This window comes from Dipodomys spectabilis, unplaced genomic scaffold, assembly GCF_019054845.1.
Source record: "Dipodomys spectabilis isolate Male_0828 unplaced genomic scaffold, ASM1905484v1 ptg000003l, whole genome shotgun sequence".
In the NCBI taxonomy this organism is placed as follows: domain Eukaryota; kingdom Metazoa; phylum Chordata; class Mammalia; order Rodentia; family Heteromyidae; genus Dipodomys; species Dipodomys spectabilis.
This window is the reverse complement of record NW_024870680.1, coordinates 16410406-16425367: the sequence shown is the minus strand read 5'-3', so window position 1 is coordinate 16425367 and position 14962 is coordinate 16410406. Positions and strand designations below refer to the sequence as shown.

Here is a 14962-nt window from a genome sequence, read left to right as displayed (position 1 = left end):
TAACTACTCAAGAGTCTGATATCAGGATTGCGGTTTGAAGCCAGCCTGGGCAGAAATGTCCCCATGAGACTCCTGTCTCCAATTAACCACTTAAAAACCGGGAGTGATGCTGTTGCTCAAGAGGTAGAGGGCTAGCCTTGAGCTTAGAGGCTCAGGCACAGTACCCCAGCCCTGAGTTCAAGCCCTACAACCGACAAAAAAAAAAAAAAGTGAAGCCAGAATTGGAACCTTTCTAAAACTAGTGCTGTGCTGATGTGTTATCCTGGCTTCCCACCACTTGCCTTAACCAACGATGCTCAGATTCCATGAGTTTTGTATCCGTGGGTGGTGCATTGTGGGAAAGAAGCAGACGTGCCCCTATTGCAAAGAGAAGGTAGACCTGAAGAGGATGTTCAGCAATCCGTATCCTTTGTTTGGGTCCTTGTTGGGAATGGAGGGTGGGAAGAAAATACTGGCCCAGACACTGAGCAAGTGTCTGGGTTTTCCTGGGCCTTGTCCCCAACCTGGATCAAACCTACGATTCAGTTTGGCTGCTTTGGCTACTGTTCCTGGGAAGTTGCAGTGTCACATGGGGTGGGATCCAAGCTTCCCATCATAAACTCTAGTAATGGCTGTCCCCATTTACTTGTGTGCTTCCTTTGTACCTCTCTTGTAACTGCTCATTCCATGTGCTGGCAACTTTGACCTGGATATAATTGACAAGTGAAACAGTTTAGTGATTGAGAACTTTGCGCACGGTTATCCAAGGAGCCATTCCTTACCTGTTTCATGTGGCTAGAGATTGGATCTGTGAGTATGGAAGACCTGCAAGGCAAAGGAGCAGCTGAGGGGCGCCTTCTCCATCCATTGTGAACTTGGGACCTGTTTCCCGAGCTGGCCTCCACTCCTTTCCCCAGCCACTCTCCAGCTCTCCCTACACTTCTAGCGGACTGTACTCACCGGGGTTCTCATGGAACATTACATTCTTAGCACACGCTCACAGTCCTTGAACAGGAGATTCTGGCCTCCCCCTTTCAGGTGTTCTGTTTCATTCTTCTTGGGCCCCGTTTAGGAGGAACAGTTGTAATTCCATAGCCGTGCTGAAACTTGGGGTTTCCTTAGCTCTCAGAGACATGGGCCAAGCTGGGTTTTCCCCACAGTTTCATGAACTTTCTCTATACTTTCCTTGGAGCTGGACTTCCCAGGCTCGCTCTCCCACCCCCCTTTCCAGCATTTAGATCTAAAGTTAAAAGAAAGAGCCCCCCGTGTCTCTTGGGTTACTTGAACCCACAGGGCCTCCTTCGAGGCTTTGCCAGGACTGTCCTCTTAATCCCTGTTCCCTTCTGCTCTGTCCCTGGAATCAGCCTCCTCTTAACAAATTTGCATACCAGAAGAACCTTTGGGGTTACCTTATCCCACTTCCATCCTTCTTACAGCCATGGTCACGGATACGTTTACAGCCTATCTATAGATCTCAGGCTTCTTTCTTACACTAACAGGCTCAGAGAAATCGATACACAAGGCCTCCATGGTTGTGAAGAGTTGTTTCACCTCTCTGCCTTCATGCTGTCTCCAGTCCCTGCTTCTCTCCTCCCCCCATTCTCAGCCTTTGGCTCTTATTTTCAACATGGAGGGAAGAGAGCTTTCTTCTAGACTAGAGCGGTGGGAACATGTGGGCAGATCCAAGGAGGGTCTTCCCACGGTGCTGGGTGATGTTAACAGCCTCACAATGTAGCCTCTAATCCTTAACACGCCGACAGCTGGGAGAGGCCTCATGTCATGTATGGACAGCTGTTGGACTGGCTTCGATACTTGGTAGCCTGGCAACCTGTCATCATTGGCCTGGTGCAAGGCATCAACTACGTCCTGGGTCTGGAATAGTCAGGGAGAGCATCCATGAAGAACCCACCCCCCCTGCCATGGACCTCAGGGCACTCTCCTCGCTGCCCACGAAGACCTGTGCGGGAAAGACTCAAAGGGGTGCTTGGGTCACTCAGGACCTCTCTGGCTGTGTCCGGGCTGGGGAGGGATATGAGAACCAGCCAGTGGAGCTGTCAACGGTGGGGTGGGGTGGGGTGGGGGGGAGGCTTTTTAAGAGAAAACTATTTTGATGAATATATTTAAAAACCTTTTTTATTGTGGAGCAGAGGAGTTACCCCCTCCAGGTCTCACCCTGCCTGAGCAGGGCTGGGGCAGAGCCATGATGTTTTTGGTTTAAAGAAGCCTCACCTCTGGCTGAGAGCATTATTAGTTCTCAGGTAGCTGAGAGTCTCTGCCTGCATATTCCCTTTCTTCCCTTCCCTTCCCTTCGCTTTCCTTTCTTTCCTTTTCTGTGGGGTTCAAGTGTGGTGCACTCAGTGTCGAAGAGCTGAAAAGCTCAGACTGGTGCCACAGATGAGCACTAAGGGGGCTTCCTTGCTGCCCAGTGTAGGAATTAGGATGGGTATTGAGTTTGATTCTGTCTCCCCTGTCCAGGAGCTAAACACAGGGTGGGGTAACTGGGACCTCATCAGTCACTTTTCCCAGGGAAGCCCGGGCCTCAGGATTCATTGATGATGTGTTTTGGGATAACTGAAAGAAACCGCACCACGGATAACCTGCCCTGAGCAGGCTGTCTTCATCCAGGAACAGAGGCCATCTGGTTTTGGGGTAACTGTTGGTGTGATTGAAGGCCTCTTGTACAGGTTGATCCATCAGTGAGGATATGTGCCAAAGGCCGGTGTGCACATCACTTCCTTCCTGACAGCCTGAGCGAGGGCGTATACATGTGTGTATGTGTGTAGCGGGACTACGACAGATGTCAACTTCTTCACTTGTCACACTGTGTCCTTGAAGCTAGTGGGGGATTCCCAGTGGAGGGAACAGCCCTGTGTGAGCGTCGTTGTTCATGAGCCCTGCCTGGTGACACGATGGCATGAGAGTGGTGGGTGGGAGGGAAGGCAGCAAGGCCTACCTGAGTGCAGGTTTTGCATAGGGGCTTCCAGGCAGAAGCCGCTAGGAATTTGGAAGTGGAAGGGCACCAGTGCCCATCATCGCTGTGTTTCAAGGGAGTATGGCCCAGGGTGGCTGCCTCTTCAAGGGCAGTATCTTGTCACTTGTGTGAATAAAGCTCCATGAGCTGGGTTGGAAAGTTGACTTCTTCTTTTCCTGGGGCACGTGGGGTTGTCATGCTCCTCCCTCACTGAGAGATGGCCATGGGATGGTTAGTGTTGCCCACAGAATGCTGTGTTCTTCTCCTGGATTAGGGTTTAGGATGCCACTGCACCCTGCCACCCCCCTCCCTCAAGGTCAGTCTCAGATGGGTGTCTCTCACCCATCTGTGGCTTTGCATAGTACCCATGCCCTCGCTAGCACTCTGAGCCCATCCTCAGGGCAATGAAGACTGGTCAGAGGGCCCAGAGATCACTTTTGTCCTCCCTAAAAAGCATAGTTAGCCGTCCAGAATTCCACAACTTCCCAGTGGCCACCTCTGATCTTGTTTCCTCTCGGGTAGAGAGGTGCCATTAGCACCTATTCCCCCGTGAACTCTTCCAGAGCACCCAAGTAGCCTTCTTCCCTGAGTAACTTGTGGAGATTTGGTGCTCCTGGGAGGACTTTTCCCTGCAACCTAGAAGCCTCTAGGCAGGAAGTAGGCAGAATTGCTGAGGATCTGAAATGTGAACTTGGCACCAAAAGGACAGGGATTTTAGTCTACACCTGAATCTGTCCATGTGCCTGAAGTGTCCTCCAAGCCCCTTCCTCCCCCTTACCCCACCCCGCTTGTGCTGCTTGAACTCTGGGCCTGGGCACTGTCCCTCAGCTCTTCAGCTCAAGGCGAGCGCTCTACCACTTGAGCCACAGTCCCACTTCCAGTTTTCTAGTGCTTTATTGGAGATAAGGGTCTCATGGACTTTCCTGCCCTGGCTGCCTTTGAACCATGATCCTCAGATCTCAGCTTCCTGAATAGCTAGGATTACAGGCGTGAGCCATTGGTGCCCAGCTACCTCCACGGTTTTTATCAGCTTATAAACCTCAGGCACAGTTCTTCCCCAAACGTAATGTGTGCGTGCGCTGGATTCTCCCAATATGGTCTTTCTGCTTCCGTAGGTACTTGCAGGCCCCTGAGAGAGTAGTGAATGTAGCTCAGCTTTTGCCTAACCCCAGTCCTGGCCCTAACCCAGCCCTAATGTCCTTGGTTTGTGCCATACTAAGAAAGGCCTTCCTCTTTCAAAGTTAACTCTCAGCTTGCATCATATTCTGGGCTTGGCTATGGATTTCTGCAGACTAGGCAGGGAGATGCTATTTCCTGAGTTGTGGCATATGTTCCTAGCAGCACTGGACCTGTCTGTCCCAGAAGGGAGCTTCTGAAAAGGGAGCATTTCTGGACATTTTGGGAACCAGGTAGGGAAGATCTGGAGGAGCAAGGGGAGAGTTTGAGTCATAGGTGGATATTGGGTGAAATAGGGCTGGGTGGAGATGGGGAGCCTAGAAAGACTAGGATGTTGATGGGCTTGTATGGCCTTGAACCTAAAGTGTTTGGTGAGCCAGGCTGAGGTCTCTAGTACCTAGGAATGTTGTCTGAATATTGGTATGAAGGTGGAGGAAGCAATGCCCCACCTCAATAAAAACAAAGGTCTAGCTCTTATTAAAGCACAGAGGGGACTCTTCACGGAATAGGACAGAGTTGACCTGTGGCACTTACATAGATTGCACCTGAGGTGGCCCTGGGGAGTAGTCAGGTCCGGCTTGGTGTTTGAGGAGTAGGGACCTAGGAGTTAACAGAATGAGATACTGCCTCCGTGGCTGCTTTGGGGAGCACTGGTACACCGAGCCCCGTCCTGTGTGTATGTGCATGTGCGTGCGTGCATGCCTTGGACAAAGTGCCTGGTGTCACACCATCCTGGCCTGGCTCTGGATGACAAGCACCCAGGAACAAGTGGAGCTCTGCCTGTGGGGAGGACAGGTGGCCTCTGTGGGAACAGCCTCCTAAAGGGGCTGGGAAGGTGGCTCGGTGGTAGAGTGCTTGCCTTGCATGTATGAGGCCCCAGTACCACAGAAGCAGAAAAGGCTGGAAGTGGCGCTGTGGCTCAAGTGGTAGAGCGCTAGCCTTGAGCTGAAGAGCTGAGGGACAGTGCACATGTCCAGAGTTCAGGCCCCACGACCGACCAAAAAACAAACAAAAGAATTCCCTAAGTTCATAATAAAAGTGAAAGTGAAAGTGAATGGAGTGGGCCTTGCTTTCCCAGAAAGAGTTTTCTGCATCCTGCCTTCCCGGACAGGTGCTGGTGGCAGAGCCAGCGTTACCTCCTGAGTGACAAGGTAAGTCCCTGGCCTCAGCCTGTGTTCCTGTCTGTATGAAAGGGGTAAGATTGGACTGGGTAGCCATCACATTAGTTAGAGCCAGGTGAGGGAGTTTATCACTTGGTAACAGCCAGGAGTACTGACAGCTCCAGCCTGTGCTGCAGGCAGCTTCGGCAAGTTAACCAATGGGACAGATGGACAGGACAGCGCTGGGAAGCCCACTGAAGGTTTGGCTTTTTACAGAGCAGCTATGAAGTTGACAGATAACGTCTCTCAAAGGTGTGGTAGCTGACCTTTCCTCATCTCTCCCCAGATCCTGCGTATGCAACATGACAATGAGACAGATCCGGATAGCAGGTGGGATGTGGGCTGCAAGGGGGGATGTGCTGAACAAAGCGGTACCCCCAGGGGAACCCCCCCCCCCCGACTGGATAATGGAGATACACCAGCCCAGGCTCCATTCCTAGGCTTCTCTGTGCTCCGTTCAAAAAGTCCGGAGGGACCTCCTTTCCTGGCTTTACCCCACGCATCTCTAGCCTAGGGTTATACCCTTAACCAGGTTGCAACTTGGTTAAGATAGAAGTCGGAGTGCTGAGCAGTGCCAGGAAGGTCAGTTGATAACTTCTGTGACTGTCCTTTCTCCAGACCCCACTTCTTTGTGGGTCCTGCTTCTGTGTGCCCACACCATCACTCCCCTGGCCCGAACCGCCTCAACCCCTGTGACCACCACAGCTGCCTCGGCCTCAGCTGGGACCACCAAGAAAGCCTGCCTCACCTGGCCCCCAGTGCGCCCACCAACTAAGCGGTGCCCAGCATTGGAGGTGACCTGGCCAGAGACGGAAGTGCCACTGAGTAAGGAGCAACAGTGGGAGCCCAAGGAGCACAGAGTGTCGGGTGGGTTGTGGCACAGACATCCCAGGGGTTGGGCTGACTCTTTGGTGGACCTTACACAAGTCACCAGCCAGGCCAGACCCAAAGATAATCTTTATTGAAGATGAGACTCAGACATAAGCAGTGGTAATGGGACCTCCATAGGCCTTGGTTGCAGTGAACTAGGTGTGCTCTGTCCAGAGCCTGCTTGCCCTCCAGCTAGCTCGAAGTCATCAGCCTGTATATGTCATGTCCCCTGTGGCCTGGCCTCCCAGAATCAGAGACTGGACACCAGAAAATGTCATCCTGAGGGAAAGGCTCAGAAATGGGTTCATCATATGGACGAAGGACCCTCCCCCACACTCCCTGTGCTCAGGGCTTTCTCTTGCAGACCCCTACGTGTGCTTCCCCTCTCCCCCTTCATTTCTTCTGTAGGCGGGGTGCACAGCAGTGCTCCAGCTTCCTGATGGGAGCTAGCAGGGTGGGCAGGGTCTGCTCTTGGGAAGGGCTAACAGGCACATGTGCCCCTAGATGGATCGCTGACCTTGTCCTGTACTGCCTGCAGCCGCTTTCCTCACTTCAGCATCCTCTACTGGCTGGGCAATGGTTCCTTTATTGAGTACCTCCCGGGCCAGATGAGAGAGGGCAGCACCAGGTGAGGGTCCTCAGCAGTGAAGCAGCGGGAGGGAGGCCTCCCCCTGTGGTCCTCTCATGCCTGCCTTCCCCTGCTCCAGCTACGAGCACAGGCGCACAAGCACTCAGCTTCAGAGGGACTTGGTGCTGGAGGAGCTGAGTCCTACCCTGCAAAGCACCAACTTCTCTTGTGTCTTTGCGGACCCTGGACAGGTCGCCCAGCGCTATGTCATCCTGGCTCAGCTCTGGGTGAGTAACCCCCAAGGGAGAGCATCCAGGGACAGGAGCTGCTGCTTTGTGGGGAGGGAGGAGAGGCTGCAGTAGCCCCTGTGTTCACTCTTCCCCTGTCAGCCTAAAGTGAAAACAAAAAGAGGCAAGGCCTAGAGGAAAATGATAGGTGTCCCTGTGTTCCTTAGTTCTGATCATTGTCTGCCTTTACCTCCCCAGGCCAAGCCGAGGACAGTGCCAGCCCCATCACAAGGAGCCTTGCCCTCCAGCCGTCGCCCTGGGCTCCAGCTGCCCACATCAGCAGGGCCCAGAATCAGCACAGGGTCAACAACAGCACAGCCTTGAGCAGAGCCTGGGGCTCCTCGCTTGGAGGGTGAAGCCTCCACCTCCACTTAGCCCATCCACTTTTCTAATGCCCTACTCAGGACACTGCTTTCCTGCTAAGGACCCTCCAAGACCTGCCGACGCCCTGGCCCAGCACCCAAGGGCCTTGACAGCCCCTGCTGCACCTCTGCTCACGTGCTCCCTTGTCACCGTCTCAGCACGGGAGCCCTGAAGCCTGACGGAAATGCCAAACAGCTCTGGACACATTCGTGGTGGATTGTTTCTCATTTTCTTCTCTCTCCCAGCTCCCCTAACGTACCAGCCGCAGGGGGGTCTGCTTCCCACTCAGCTGTGCCCTTGTCATTCCCAGCAGGGCACACAGTGAGCTGGCGCAGGATTACTCAATGAAATGTCCTGACCTCTGCTCGGGCCCCAGTCTGTTCACAGGAACTTTGCCTGCCCTGGAGGGAGAGCGCCTCCCGGAAGCCAAGTACAAAACCATACTGAAAAACCGTGCCCTTAAAAAGGAAATAGAGTGCCTGTAATCCTAGCTACTCAGGAAGCTTAGATCTGAGAACAGGCATGCAGCCAGCCCAGGCAGGAAAGTCTAAGACTTTTATCTCCAATTAGCCACCAAAAAGCCAAAAGTGGAGATGTGGCTCAAGTGGCAGTGTGCTAGCCTTGAGCACAAAAGCTTAAGGACAGTGCCCAGGCCCTAAGTTCAAGCTCTAGAACCTGCACAGGGGAAAAAAAAAAAAAAATTAAGAGCCAGGCATCAACTCTGTAATCCTAGCTACTCGGGAGACTGAGATCTGAGGATTGTGATTTGAAGCTAGCCCAGGTACAAAAAGTCTGTGAAACTCTTACCTCCAATTAAGCACCAAAAAGCCGTAAGTGGAGCTGTGGCTCAAGTAGTAGAATGCTCACTTAGAGCAAAATAGCCAAGTGACAATGTCCACACTGAGCTTAAACCCCAGACCTTGTATGTGCACATGCACACAAACAGAGACAAACCTTAAATGTTCCTCGCAGCACAGGCCAGGTGAAGTGAAGTTCCTGGGCAAAATGTGACCCCAAGAAGAGATAGAGAGAAGGGTGGTCAGGGCTCTGGAAGCAAAAGCAGGCTCAAAGAGCCTTGATTTGGGGTGGGGAATGTAGGCTAGTGGTAGAATGCTAGCCTTCAGCAGAAGAAGCTCAAGCCCCAGGTCTGCCCCTCCCCCCCCCCCAAAAAAAAAAGCAAGCTTCGATTTACTCTTTCCATACTGATTAAGGTAGCTCCACACTCAAGGGAGAAAAATAGACTTTATTTACAAGTAATAACATTTAGAAAAGATCCATCCCGACTCTTAAAAACCTTCCCCTCATTCCAAATCCCACCCCAGTGCAAGTTTGGGTTAAATGGGATTGTGAGCTATTGTCAAGGGCTGCTCCTACCCCAGCCCTGAGACCCCAGGGCCTATTAGTCCTTGGGGGCGAAGGGGCACGTGGGGAAGAAAGCATTCTCTGGACAGCTGTGCCCTTGGGTGGATGGAGCACTGGGGCAGGAGCTCCTATCAGGTGAAGCCCAATCCTGGGCTTCAGGAGCAAGGGCCTCCTGTAGGCCCGGAGCAGCTTCTCCAATGGTCCCTTCTAGATCCAGAGGCTGAGAAGGACTGGCTAGTTTCACAGATTTCAATCTCAGATGCAGCCTCTAATCAGGCTATGATGGAGAAGTGACTGCCCCAAGAAAAGAATCGGGAGGCAAAGATGAGAGAAGGCCCACCCTGTCCATGTGACAAGCCTCCGGGCCAGCTCTGAGACGGTGCCTCGAGACGGCACCAGTCAAGGTCCGGATATCAGGCCAGGGTACAGGCAGGCGTCACTGTCTCTGGGGGTTTGGCCACCACCGGCCTGGGAGCTGAGAGAAGGCACTGAGGGACAGTAGAAGGAAGTGGACCGGGTGAGGCCAGCACTGGTACTGGCTCCTTAGTGCTTTGCCTGCAAGAGAGAAAGAATCCTGTGTTGCTAGCCACCAGCAACCTACCTGGCTTCAAGTTACCAATTGTTGGCTGTGCCTAGGAGCCCTTGGTCATCTTCAATGAGCTGCTTAAGCAGAGCAGGGGACATATCCCCATAACCCCCAACCTTCAGTGGCCTAGCGTGGCCCTGCCTTGGGGAGCTTCCCCATGGGCCAGTCAGGGATTATGCATGCTTTGCACTAGGCTCCTTCCCTCTCCCTCCCTCCAGTGTGCCCACCTTGCCCTTGGCCCTAGGGGTGGCAGTGCTGGCAGCAATGGCAGAAGCAGTGGCGGCACTGGCTGTGGTGGTGGCGATGCGTGGAGAGCGACGAGTCCCACTGCGGGTGTTGGGGGAGGCTTTGGCTGGGGCCTTCTTTGAGGCTCCTCGCCGCAGAAGGCTGCTCCCCAGCTTCTTCGGTGTGTTGAGGATGCTGAAGGCCATGGACTGGCGTAGGTCAGCCTGTGGGAATGGTCCATTTGTCAGAGCCTGGCCTGGCAGCAGGGCCTGTGCTCAACCAACAAGGCTTCGAGGCTTGCCCCAGCCTAACCTGCTTCAAGACAGCAGGAGCTGCTTTCTTCTGGGCCTCTGTAGTGCTCTGTCTGCGTCCTTCGTGCCGGTCCCGTGGAGTCATGGGGCGTGGAAAACAGCTGGTGGCCTTCTTGGACTGGGGAAGAAGACAAGCGGAGAGGCGGTGGCTGCAGGGCAACTTGTCCCAGGGCCAAGCAGAGCTGGTCAGCCCGCTCCCTTTCCAACTCTTGGGAAGAAATCTCCCCCTAAATTTGCTTGGCTACTAGGCCTGACCTGGGCACACTGCTACACAGAACAAAACACACACCAGAGCTCCCTACCTCAGGGGTGCCAGGGCCCTGGTGGGTCTCTGAGGAGACTCGTTTGCGCTGCTGCCGGGTGGTGATGCCAGCTCCTTCTGCAATCTGGGCCGGCTGCATGCTAGCTCGGCGCAGGGTCTCCCGGGGGTCTCCAGTCTTCATCTCCTCGTCGGTGATGGTGGCCAAGCTCAGGGAAGGCTGCATAGGGTAAGAGCTGGTCAGGGAGACCCAGCAGTATGGAGCTGGAGCAGGAGCTGGGCCATGTCAGGACTCCATTCACACACCATACAGAGCTGCTGGGTCCTTCCTGTCCTAAAAGGTCTTCCTTCCTATTTGCCCAGCACCTGTGCTCAGGGGACACTAATAGGTGGCATTTAGGGAAGAAGCCAGGGGGAAGGGGATGGCCCCCAGGGCTCACCCTGGACTCCAGGGGGTAGCAGGTCTTCAAGTGGGGGGGGCACACGCGGTTGCGCTGCTGCAGCTCTGCAATGCGGTTCCAGTCATCCAGCTGTTCGGGCTCATCTTGGCACGTGCCCATGTAGAAGCTGTTCCTTCCTGTGGGACAGGCAACGTGGATCCGACAGGCTGGAGTCAGCATATCACCTACTGGCCCCATGTCACCGCTCTGCCCCACCAGTGCCCCTCCTGCATCCCGGGGCCTCAGCGCTGCAGATGCAGGGGCTTCACGCGGGGCACAGGACAGCAGAAGGCAGAAGCAAAGGTGTGCTGTCTTATTTGTTTGCCAAGGTGTGACACCCATGCCAACTAGAAATTGATACTTGGGGGAGGGGGGTGGGCAGCCTTGAGTGCGAAGGGCAAGCAAGAGCCTCCAGGAAATGGCTGGTTGACATGGCCCTTCCAGCTCTAGATCATCACCTCCTGAGAGGAGGGAAACAGCAGGGATTGCCCTGCTGTGCTGATGCCAAGTAAGGCTTGAAACTAAGGGAGAAGCAGCAGGTGGTTGTTGGTGCAGGAAGGTAACAATGAGGCCGTAGATCTGTAAAAGTCCACCTCTTTAGGCACAGTGGCTCATGCTATAATCCTATTACTGAGGAGGTGGAGAACAGGATTGAGGTTCTAGGCTAGCCCAAAGCAAGCCAGCCATAGGGATTCGTGCCTGAAATCCCAGCTCTATATCAAAGGCGTATCTAGGAGGATTATGGTTCAGGCTACCCTGAGCAAAGATGTGAGGTTCTACTTGAGTAAAGCAAAAAGGATCAGGGGACATGCATGGCTTAATGAGCACAGCCCCAAGTTCAACCTCCAGAACCAGGGAAAAACACACACACACACAATCTTGCCACGTTCTTATGCTAGAATCTACTTCTAGTCTGATTTGGGAATGTGATATAAGTCCCCCTCACCTGGTGGGGCCCCACTGGATACCCCTGCCTGGGAGCGGCGAGCAGAGCTGCGAGTAGTGGGCCGGTAGCCAGGCAGGCTGAGCAGGGCTGAGTTGCCATCATCGGGAGAGCCAAGGCGAGCTAGCGACTGCGTGGAGGAGGCAGCTCGGAGGTTGGCCTGGGAGGCGGGGGCAGACTGTGTGCTGTAGAAGGATGAGTTGGCGCTGTCTGGCTCCTCCATATCTAACTTCTAGAAGAGAATAAATCATGGCAGAGGATAGGGGGTCTTGACATTGCAAAGCAAGCCATCTCCCGTTCTCCACCTCCAGAACCCACAGCACAGCTGTGTCAGGTGAGGTGCAAAAAAAATGCAGTGAGAAGCCCTAAACTGCTCGGCTAGGAGGTGCCAGGATGGAACTAGAACACAGGCAACCTTGGCTGCCTATGTACTGGGGCTTCTTGACAGCAAAGGGAACCCCATCCAGAGCTCCTCCCTGCTGTACCAGAAGCACCTTGTCCTCCTCTCCAGCCTCCTGGAGATGGAAACAAGGCCAAGAACCCAGAGCCCAGCCCATCAGTGCCCAGGGCTGTGCTGTTCTCTCCCCTCAGCCTGCACAGGGCTGGGGCTGCACTGGGGAGATGGGTCCAACCCAAGCCCGCCCTCTTGGTACAGAAGTGGCTCTAAGCAAGTCACTGCCCCTCCCAAGATCAGCTTTCCTGCCTGTGGCCCCAGTGAGAGAAGTGGGCGTCACGGGCCTGCAGTTCCACAGCCTGACCTTGGTCATGGTGATGTTGATGATTTGCGTGGTGCGCCGGCGAGCAGAGCGGGTCTTACGGCCCGAATCCGGGAAGACGTCCCCCAGGGAGTCCAGGCTGCTCTCCAAGGGGGGCTGACCCCGAGCAGGGATGGGGGTGAAGTAGAGACTCTCCAGGGATTCTACCTTGGGGGGTAGGCGCTGGGAGATGGGTGAGGCTGGCTCTCCAGGAACGTTGGTGCCATCTGGCTGGGTACGTGGCAGCTTGCTATGGAGAAGAAAGCTGCTAGAGTGCAGCTCTGGGGCTATGAGGCATCGTCTGTCTCCTTGCTCCAGAATGACCATTTCCTACACTTGCTACAGGCAGATGGGGTCAAGCACCTCCTTGCTGACTTCAGAGATCTCAAGAAAACCTCTGGGTCTGGACCCTCATTTTAGTCTACTCCCCTAGTTCCTCCCGATCCCTCCACTCCAACGCCTGAATCAGCCTCAGCCCCGGACCATGCTCTCAGACGCAGATAACCAACAGTACAGACAACACCCTGGGTGCTGTAGCTACTCCGCAAAGAGCCGGTCCCAAATAAGGTCCTGTCTGCTCTCCTGCATCTCCTAGCATAGTAAATGAACACAGGGCGAGCCCAGTCTGGCAGTGCTGCGTGTGTTCCTTGGGCCACCCCCGCTCTTGCCTGGCCTGGCTTGGTAATAAGCAAAGACACAGGCAAGACTATCCAGCTCTAAGCCCTAGCTCTACCAAGGGGCACTCTACCCTCCAGGGGGTGCTAGAGGAGAATTGTTCTGAGTGCTTATTGGGACAGGGGCACATAAGTGCAGTGGAAACAGTTTAATACAATTAAACAAGCACTGTTTCAGGCTCTACCATCTATACCAGTTATAAGAATGTTTCTAAGATGCAAATCCAACAATGTCCTCACTCCAGTCTTTCTGACGTTCCCCAGTGCCTGTTGGAAGAGAGGTCTCTGCCCCACCTCTGGATACACTGACTCACGCCTCCTCTGCCCTCAGCAGACATCAGGCCTCACCCCTGCAATGCTTTTGCTCTGTTCTCTCTGAACTTCCAGAGGGCCAAAGGACAGCAGCATCTTATTTATCTCTCTGGCCCAGCGCCTAGACTCCATCCCGCTGAGCAGTAGGCACTTGGGCAGAAGGGGCTTTCTGACCTGGTGATAGGGCGTGGGGTCCCCTCCTCGTAGCTCAGATCCAGGCTGTCGATACTCAAATCCAGCTGGGACTTTGCCTGCGGCTCTCGGCTCTTTAAGGCATCAGTTGCCACCTGAAATTTCCCCAAGTCTCGAAGTTGTTGGTCTGCATGAGCCACCTAGGAGGGAGTGAAGCAAGCCAAGGAGCAGGGGTGGCCTCAGAAAGGAGGGTGCAGGGGTCCCCTAGGTTGAGATGAGGCACGTCTTCAGAAGATGCTTACCTGTGCCTCCAGGCTGCGCACCTGGGCGGTAAGGTGGCGGCAGGTCTGTTCAGCCTCCTTGGTCTTGAGCCCTACCTGCTGCAGCTCCCGGCCCAGGCGGTCGGCTTCTGCCCGAAGCTCCTTGTTCTCCTTCTGCAGCTGCTCCAGGTCCCGCAGCTGCTCCTGCAGCTCTTGGTTCTGCTGCTTTTTGGCATCGTAATGGGTCTTGGCTTTCTCCATCTGTGTGGACACAGGGTGGGTGGGGCAGGACACAGGCTTGGGGGGGCAGGGGACTGGCAGAGCGGGCTAGCCAGGCTCCTCACCTGCAGCTTGTAGTGCTCAACTGCCTGCTCCTTCTGGCTCAGCTGGGCCTGCAACTCGTTCAGCTGGGCCTGGAGGCGTTGGGCCTCCTGCTGGCTCTCACCTCCCTGGGCCTGGAAAGCCTAGGGGGAAGAGGCCAGTCAGAAAGCCTGCCTGCCCTAACCCACCGAGCCAAGCAGCTCGGCCTCCACACGTGCCCTCACCCTCCTGCGTCTTCTCTCAGGACGCTCAGATTCCCACCAAAAAACACCAGCCATCTAGACCACTAGGCTTCACACTCCCAGTCCTGACCAGCACACCATCTGCTGGGCATCATGACATACTTGGGATCCCAGAACCCAGAGGCTGAGTGAGACAGAAGAGACTTGACCTAAATGACATCTTGTGAGGGGGCAAAAGGGGGAGACACTAAGTTCACTGTAATCGTGGATTAGACTACTGTACTCACCTCTCTCCCTAGAACCTAAACTACCTAGGCCGGTGCTGCAGGATGGCGCGGCTGTGCTCAGGAAGTTAATCACTACAGCCACACAGCTACCGTGCAGGGGAAACTGCACTAGTACAACTAAAAACCTGAAGGGAGGGGAAAAAAACTTCTTAAATTTTATGTTTTGTGTAGTGCTGGGGATCAAACACAGGGCTCTGCTCATGCTAAGGTGTTCTATCACAGCTACACCCCAGCACTTGGAGCTATCTTGTTCTTAGGGGCTTTTGCTTTTGTTTTTTGGTGGTACCAGGGTCTGCATTTAGCCTTCGGTTGGCAAGCAGGAAGTCTTACCACTTGAACCACATCCCTAAGTGCTTTTGATTTACTTTTGAGATAGGGGCCTCACTTTTGCCCAGGCCAACGTGACTTCGTGATCCTCCTAACCATGTATGACTCCTGCGTAGCTGGGATCACAGACATGTCAGCACACTGGGCTTGTTGGCTGAGATGAGATCTCACTAATATTTTGCCTGAACTGGCCTTAAACCTCCTGATTTCTG

General features: G+C 54.3%; 3 protein-coding genes across 14 annotated transcripts in view; 2 read left to right on the top strand and 1 right to left on the bottom strand.

Annotated features, from left to right (window-relative positions):
• Rnf121 (ring finger protein 121) overlaps positions 1–10386 on the top strand; it is a 72163-nt gene extending 61777 nt beyond the window's left edge. For 2 of the 3 annotated variants that reach the window (XM_042687353.1, XM_042687363.1), the window contains 2 exons: positions 301–402; positions 1740–3114. In XM_042687353.1, coding sequence (XP_042543287.1) covers positions 301–402; positions 1740–1860 — 223 coding nt within the window. In that variant the 3' untranslated portion in view covers positions 1861–3114. Of the gene's footprint in view, positions 1–300; positions 403–1739; positions 3115–10374 lie in introns of those variants that run through there. The other variant, XR_006148558.1, reaches the window with a different exon arrangement.
• Positions 3894–7580, top strand: LOC122114309 (interleukin 18 binding protein). Of its 6 annotated transcripts, none has more exons than XM_042687405.1 (7): positions 3894–4061; positions 5238–5277; positions 5573–5616; positions 5905–6153; positions 6661–6784; positions 6864–7011; positions 7210–7580. In XM_042687405.1, the coding sequence occupies exons 3-7, from the start codon at positions 5589–5591 to the stop codon at positions 7333–7335; spliced, it is 675 nt and encodes a 224-aa protein (XP_042543339.1). In that variant the 5' UTR covers positions 3894–4061; positions 5238–5277; positions 5573–5588; the 3' UTR covers positions 7336–7580. The 6 variants fall into 6 exon arrangements, with proteins under 6 accessions (XP_042543339.1, XP_042543321.1, XP_042543318.1 ...); XM_042687387.1 differs by having other exon boundaries at positions 3894–4359; XM_042687384.1 differs by having other exon boundaries at positions 3894–4359; positions 5205–5277.
• Positions 8598–14962, bottom strand: part of Numa1 (nuclear mitotic apparatus protein 1) — an 81407-nt gene continuing 75042 nt past the window's right edge. For 4 of the 5 annotated variants that reach the window (XM_042687316.1, XM_042687325.1, XM_042687333.1 and 1 more), the window contains 10 exons: positions 13978–14097; positions 13676–13894; positions 13416–13573; positions 12259–12505; positions 11504–11732; positions 10558–10694; positions 10161–10337; positions 9860–9976; positions 9550–9771; positions 8598–9291 (listed from right to left, as the gene is read on the bottom strand). In XM_042687316.1, the coding sequence (XP_042543250.1) occupies positions 9280–9291; positions 9550–9771; positions 9860–9976; positions 10161–10337; positions 10558–10694; positions 11504–11732; positions 12259–12505; positions 13416–13573; positions 13676–13894; positions 13978–14097 (1638 nt within the window). In that variant the 3' untranslated portion in view covers positions 8598–9279. The remainder of the gene's footprint in view (positions 9292–9549; positions 9772–9859; positions 9977–10160; positions 10338–10557; positions 10695–11503; positions 11733–12258; positions 12506–13415; positions 13574–13675; positions 13895–13977; positions 14098–14962) is intronic. The other variant, XM_042687341.1, reaches the window with a different exon arrangement.

What these genes read in the sequence shown, in the direction of transcription:
- LOC122114309 (XM_042687405.1), top strand. Translation starts at nt 5,589, where the DNA reads ATGACAATGAGACAGATCCGGATAGCAG. An exon ending in GAGACAGATCCGGATAGCAG is followed by an intron (nt 5,617 to 5,904) that starts GTGGGATGTGGG and finishes TCCTTTCTCCAG; the next exon opens with ACCCCACTTCTTTGTGGGTC. An exon ending in ATGAGAGAGGGCAGCACCAG is followed by an intron (nt 6,785 to 6,863) that starts GTGAGGGTCCTC and finishes CCCCTGCTCCAG; the next exon opens with CTACGAGCACAGGCGCACAA.